At 34.6% G+C, this 6680-nt stretch overlaps 1 protein-coding gene across 2 annotated transcripts; it reads right to left on the bottom strand.

The window, feature by feature from the left end:
* Window positions 1–177: 177 nt before the first annotated feature.
* NRPB9A (RNA polymerases M/15 Kd subunit) lies at window positions 178–5936 on the bottom strand. Of its 2 annotated transcripts, XM_088124510.1 has the most exons (5): window positions 5698–5936; window positions 5502–5577; window positions 2666–2722; window positions 746–904; window positions 178–461 (listed from the first exon to the last, which is right to left on the bottom strand). In XM_088124510.1, exons 1-5 carry the CDS (start codon window positions 5724–5726, stop codon window positions 381–383), a joined length of 402 nt encoding a protein of 133 aa, XP_087980636.1. In that variant the 5' UTR covers window positions 5727–5936; the 3' UTR covers window positions 178–380. The 2 variants fall into 2 exon arrangements, with proteins under 2 accessions (XP_087980636.1, XP_022137993.1); XM_022282301.2 differs by lacking the exon at window positions 2666–2722 and having other exon boundaries at window positions 5698–5927.
* Between the last annotated feature and the right edge of the window lie 744 nt (window positions 5937–6680).

Below are 6680 nucleotides of genomic sequence, written 5' to 3'. Positions count from 1 at the left end.
TTAACACCTTTTACTTCCTATTTCTAAAAATTAAGCAGAAAAATTAAGCTTATTAATATTTGTTCTGAACTTTAAAACATTTTCAAATTCTAAACCAAATTTTGAAAACTAAAAAAAAGTAACAACTTTTGAAAAATTAATTTTAATTTTTAAATTTAGCTAATAATAGATCCAACCTTTGACACAGAGAAAGTAATTATGTCTTATCCATTGAGAAAAGGTTGGCAGTTCTCATCGATCAACATTGACACAATTCTACGCCCATGTAAAAAAGATGACGTCTCTAAGCATAAGATGGTTCAAACAATTGACGACACACTACGCGCCAATACAACTTTTTGATTGCATAAAGGAAATACAAGTTCAGCATATATTTGACGTCAATCTCTCCATCTGTGGCCACAATTTGGATTGCAGCAAACGAAGAACAATGTCATACCTTCCTCCCCTCTGGCAGTGGCCTGCATTCAGTTACACAATGAGATCATGGCCAGATATATTGTATCAAAGTTATGAACATGATGGGAACCAAATTTGTAACCCTTATCAGGATGACAGAAAATTCAACAAAAGCGAACTCTTATCAGTATCCACAGCAGTATTAGGATGATAATGCAGAATGAAATTTGGAACCAAATAAAAGTTTTGGGAGTTAAGAATGCATGAAACATGTGTTGAAAGAAAATCGCTGAACACTGATGAACTGAGACGGAAGACAATGTCGGGAAAGAAAAAGGAAGTAAACCTGGAAGAAGACAGCTTCTCCATGGTTGCATTGAGCACATCGAACAGCTTTAGTGCGAGGAAGAGTTGGATCTGCAGCAACATCTTGCAGAACTTGAGTCCGTTCCCCTACAGCATGATGGATCTCATTTCTATAGACACAGTTATTATCAGCAACTTCCTGCAAACCCAATACAAAAGAAAATGGGCAATAAAGAGCAGAAGCAGAGGAGAGGAGACTAAGATCTCTAGAAACAAATACAAGTCATTATCTTCCAGTAGGTAAAATTCCAATACACTGACTGTAAGTAAACTCGGAACGGAAGTGAGGGGGGGATATCAATCTCTGGATACAAAAACAGGTCTATCTTCCAGTAGCAAAAATGAAATTCATTTGGTTTCATAAAAATTCAGAAACAGAAAGGAAGTGATCAAATGGTCCATGAGGAAAATATGCAATGAACAGAAGTAGAGAAGATACACAATTGGTGAAAGAACAATGGCTCAGAACCTCCACCTAGATAATATGCAGAGTAAAAATAAAATAAGGATGCAAATAAATACAAAATAACTGGGGAATCCAAATGAAACTCGTGAAGTAACTTTAATGAATTCAAGATCCCATGGAGAGAGATAACTACTATCAATCAAATATTAGATTAAACTTCCAACCTCTAGAATTGGAACGATAATATTATCCTAAAAAATTAGTCCTCGAGGGCAGCCCAGTTGACAAAGGCTTGGGGTCTCCTGGTCATACTGACTTAGAGGTCTCAAGTTTTCGATCCTACTGATGAGCTTAATATCAAAAACCCTTGATGTGGATACCCTAGGTATAAGGGAGCAAAGCTTCTACTTCTCGTTATAAAAAAATATATTATCCTAAAAAATTTAAAAAAAAAGGCTGATTTATCTATCCAACTAAAGGTTATATTCCCTCTCCTAGATTAAATATAAACAAGGAACACACTGATGCGTCAATGGGCTATTTCTTGCATTCATCTAGAAATATATTCTTTCCAAGGTAAATGCATTTCTCTAAATAATAACAGTAAAGCATAAATTTTTTTTCCTTTGAGTACAACATAAAACATTTTACTAAAAATAAAAATAGTTAGATCATAATCTACATAAATTTTCCATTCCTGAAAATTATTTAAACCAAAATGAACTATGAAAGCAGCCATGGATAAAGCAAGGAATAATACTTCTATCGAAATTCAGAGAAGCCTAAGCTCTGAAACAGAGATAATATAATGCCACAAGGAAAACTGTATTAGGGAGAGACCAGAGAGCATTTGAGGCCATAATCATTGTAAAGACTAAAGTATGAGTTTAGTAACATAAGCACTACAATACGCCATGCATGTTTGAGGGGATTATAATACAAAATATAATAACATGAGCACTACAATACTCCTCAAATTGGAGGATATATGGGCCCATTTAGTAACGTTCTTGTCTCTTGTTGCTAGTTTTATTGAGAAGTTTAAGCATTTGACAAGTATTTATGTTCCTAGTTTTTCATTTTTGATGAGTATTTAGTCTCATTTCTGAACTACAATACTCTACCTCAAATTGTAAAGAAGCCAATTTAGCAATTGGAGAAAAGTATCATAACAGTCAACTCCATAAGTTCTCTTTTTAGCAACAAGACAAGCTTTTAATCGTATCACTAATCCACCAGGATTAACTTTAACGACAACCAATAGGCTTCTTTCCTATAGGAAAAGAAACTAAAATACCAAGTATCGTTGTTATCTAAGACAGTAATCTCCTCTAACATAGCAACACGTCAACTAGAGTGAGACAAGGCTTCACGAATAATTTTCCTTTTAGAAATAGATAAAAACTCAAATGATGTAATGAATAAACAAGTATGAAAGGATAAATGGTTATATGAAACAAAAAGAGGAAACAAGAGAAGTACGATGACGTTTACCTTTGCAAAATGCAATAGGAAGATCATTGCTTGTTCTTGGATATAATGACGAAGAAACTGTTCACATAAGGCAAACATATATAGAGATGTATCGCTATAGGACACTTCTGTACAAGAAGAGACAATTGAATTGAAAGAAAGCCATTATCTTCCTCTAGAGGATCCCCTAGACTATTACTCAAAAGATGATGAAAAGAAAGAAGTAAACCCTTAAAGAATGTAATGTTAGGACAGACGAAATATTTATAGAGATCATGACATACCACTGATACCCTTTTGAACGCGAGGAAAAAAAAAAGTCGTTGTAGCACTAGCTGTTGGCTATGGAACCAAGGAAAATGTATTTCAAAGACTACAGGTCCAATTTTTTGAGTCAGGGACGAACATCTCAATCGAAACAAGTACAACCAAATATTTTGGATTTAATAGAAAACAAGGTTGGTTGTTGGGCCTAAAGAATGATAATGTATCTCACCCTTAAGAATCGAGGAAGACATGCTATTAATCAAGAAAAAAGTTGTTGAAACATCATCAACCAAAAGTATTTTGGAACATGCAAGTGAAACATGAAGAGATGTCTATTTTTTCATTCTGCAACTCCATCTTGAGATGGAGTATCAAGAGAAGAAAATTGATGAAAGTACCAAGTTAGCCAAAATAAGAGCCAAGAACATTAGAGAAAGGTTCTTTAGTATTATCATTCTGTAGAATTTTATTAAACCACCAAATTTAGTTTGTATTTCAGCATGAAAGGTACGAAATGAGAAAGCTACTCGAAACAATTTTGCTTTAAATATAACAAAGTTACACGAGGAGAAAAATCATTGACAAAAGTAAAAAAATACCGAAAACTTTTGGACTCAATAGGACAAAGACCCCAAACATCATCATACGAACTTGGGGTCTAGGATACAAACTTAGGCAATGAAACTTAGACAATTGACATGTCTAAAGAATACAAATTGTGAAATTAAGATTTAGAGGGATGGCCCGAACGACGATGTTCTTCTAAAGGAGATGACAATCTAGTACATGTCATGGTTGTAGGCACTAGAGCATCAAACATGTAGAGACCTCGGGATTCATGCCCTCTACCAATGGTCCTCTTCATCGTCAGATCCTGAAATAAGCAATAGCCAAAAAAGAATAAGATACAACAGTTGAAATCACGAGTAGCATCAAGAGTCAATGACCCATTTTGATGAGGATAAAAGAAGACATTTACGTGTATTACCTGACTCAGTAATGACGATAGTTGGATTAGAGGATGATGCCGCTAATGAATCTTGATACTGTTGGAAATTAGCGAACTCTTTTGAAGAAATCTTAATTAACCTTTTGGGATCATCAGACTGAGTCCTTCGACCTTTATTCAACAACTTCCTATAATCATGCTTTGTATGACCTAACTTATTACAATAGTGACACACAACCTCTCCCAAATTCGGTTTTTGAGAGTTAGAATTCTGTCTTTGGTTGTTAGAACACTTTCTTCTGTTACCTTGATACTCATTTGTTCGTCCAACCAAATCACTGTTGGACTGGGATGATGGGACTATTTGTGACCTCTCAATGTGAAGTACTCTAGTATATGCCTCCTCCAATGACGAGATTTTTGAACCGGAGAGCACTTGATATTTGGCCATATCAAATCGAGGTGGGAGACCAACCAAAAAACTCATAATTGCTAATTGTTCCCGTTGGGAATGTTGCACATTTATATCAGTACTAACTGGTAGCAATGAATTAAACTCTGCATATGCTCTTTTGCACTCCATAAAATAACTCGTACGAGATTTCTCTCCCATCTTAGGCTGGTAAAAGGATTTACATACTTCAAACGTTCTATTGATGTTTTCTTTCCAAGAATAAAAAAATTCGAAGTATTCAAGTAATTCTTTGACAAACTCACAATGATAAACCAAGTTAACGATCTCAATCTCAAGAGAATTCCTGATCTATAGAATTACCCTAGAATCATCATGCAACCAAGCTTTTCTTGTGCCATCAGTCGGCAGATCTTCAGTCATGTGATCGTCCATATCGATGCTCCGTAAAACATGACAAACATTTATTCTCCATGCATAGTAGTTGGATCCATTCAACTTAAGTTTCTGGATTGTTGACATTATCAGAACCATCTCGAACGTCGCCATTGATTTCTTCTAACCCATAGCCTCAAAGGCAAGGACACAGATTCAGAGCTGAAGTAAATGGAAAAAATAAAACGATTGGAATCACATAATCCAAAGAATTCCGAATCACTTTTCCTTCAAAGCCGCAACCTGACCAATGTATGACCAACACACATACACGAATAGAAAGAGGATGGAACGGCAAACACTTTAAGAAAGTGTTCCAAACATCAAACCTAAAGGCTCACAAAGTTCACAAAACCCTAAGGTTCCCAAAATCTTAGTTGCCCTAGGAAAAGACCCAGTGTCCTGATACCATTAAAGACTAAAGGTTTACAAAATCAGTCCACTTTATCCCATTCCCTAAAGGATATATAGACAAGTGTACAACTACAAAGTTGAAAAATAAAGGAGATAAAATGATAATATAAGTACCGCAACAATCATGCATCATATTCAAATATTCTTGTCCTAGGTCAAAACTAATACAAAGCAAGACAGAAACAGAATGTTATTTATCTTTGATCGCAGAAATAAAACGATAGAAACCTAACAGGAAACGGAAAGATAAATTATCGTGCTCGTAAGTCGCAACTATAACATTAGAAATTAAAGCCAAACTAACCAATCTAAAATCTTCTAAACTTTTAGAACTAAACGATGAAAACTAAAGAAAGAGAAGGGCGAAGAATACAAAGTACCTGGTGATCGCAGTTGCGACACGCATAGAGAAGAATCTTCTCATCTCTGTCCTCCTTCGGGTAGAGAATGTTGTTACTGAAACATAACAATTTCCAAATTTTCAACGCTTTCCATAGACTTCAACTAATTAATACAGAAGAACAAGAGCGACAATGGGTTCATGTGTTGCGAGTGTGCGGATATGCTAACGCTTACCACTCCCGGCAAAATTTCATGGTACTCATCTTGCAGAAGATAGAATGAACCCTGAGCTCAATACAGTTGGATTTCTCCTAGGGTTTTAGCAGCTGAAAAGAAGAAGGAATCTGCGCTATAATCTAATACACAGAATTAGACAGAGAGAGAGAGATTTTGAAGGAGTGGAGAGCTCAGTTAGCGCGACGATCCCAAATGGGCTGCGGTTTTAGAAACGTCGATCAGGCGAGCGAGAGCAGTTTTCTTCTATTGGCGGGAGAAACTTTGCTCGCAGTTCTAATCATTGGGTTCCCAGTCCCAAAGCCCAAAGGAACTTTTTGTGGGCCTCAAACTTCGGCCCATTTGTTTGATTTTCCAAATAAATAGGGCTAACAAGAGGAGGAATGGTAAACTTCATCGTCACTTGGGCATTAAATTGAGATTCTTTTCTTTCCAAATTACCTCTCACTTTCATCAGATTTTTTTTTTCTTTTTGAGATATTTATTATGGATAAAATTTTGAAACTATACTTATTTCATATTTAGTTTAAAATTTGATTCCATTTGATATTTGTTATATATCCAAAATATTAAATGTATAATAAAACAAACATATAAGGAAAATAATGTAATTATATATATTTTTTACTAACTCTTTTATAAATTTTAAAATAACTAATGTAATTATATATATGTAAACAAACACAGAAGTTGAACATCATGAAAGAAGAGGGGCATAGCTAAAACCCATGAGGAGAAGCACTGGCTGTCAAGATCTTCAGTCTCTCTAATTTAAAATTTTGGACTGCAATATTCTGAATTTTGTTTTTTTAATGTTTATTCATTTTGATTTCTATACTTTTTAAAATGTAGCTTTTACATTAAATAATTTCCATTGTATTATAAAAAATTGTGTTATTTTGCAAATAAGGACCAAATACAAAGTTAAAAATACAAGAACAAAAGTTAGAAGATACAAGAATGCTATTTAACCTTTAAAAAGA

The sequence above is a fragment of the Momordica charantia genome (genome assembly GCF_013281855.1).
Source record: "Momordica charantia cultivar OHB3-1 chromosome 5 unlocalized genomic scaffold, Mcharantia_2.0 BLBB01000005.1, whole genome shotgun sequence".
Classification (NCBI taxonomy): Eukaryota; Viridiplantae; Streptophyta; class Magnoliopsida; order Cucurbitales; family Cucurbitaceae; genus Momordica; species Momordica charantia.
The sequence above is the reverse complement of the archived record's forward strand: the minus strand, read 5'-3'. Positions and strand labels throughout refer to the sequence as shown.

Bases quoted from the DNA above. Each gene is read 5' to 3' on its own strand.
- NRPB9A (XM_088124510.1), bottom strand. From the start codon at position 5,726: ATGAGTACCATGAAATTTTGCCGGGAGTG. The intron at 5,578-5,697 runs GTAAGCGTTAGC...GTTATGTTTCAG, and splicing joins ATGAAATTTTGCCGGGAGTG to TAACAACATTCTCTACCCGA. The intron at 905-2,665 runs GTAAACGTCATC...TTGGGTTTGCAG, and splicing joins TCCTATTGCATTTTGCAAAG to GAAGTTGCTGATAATAACTG.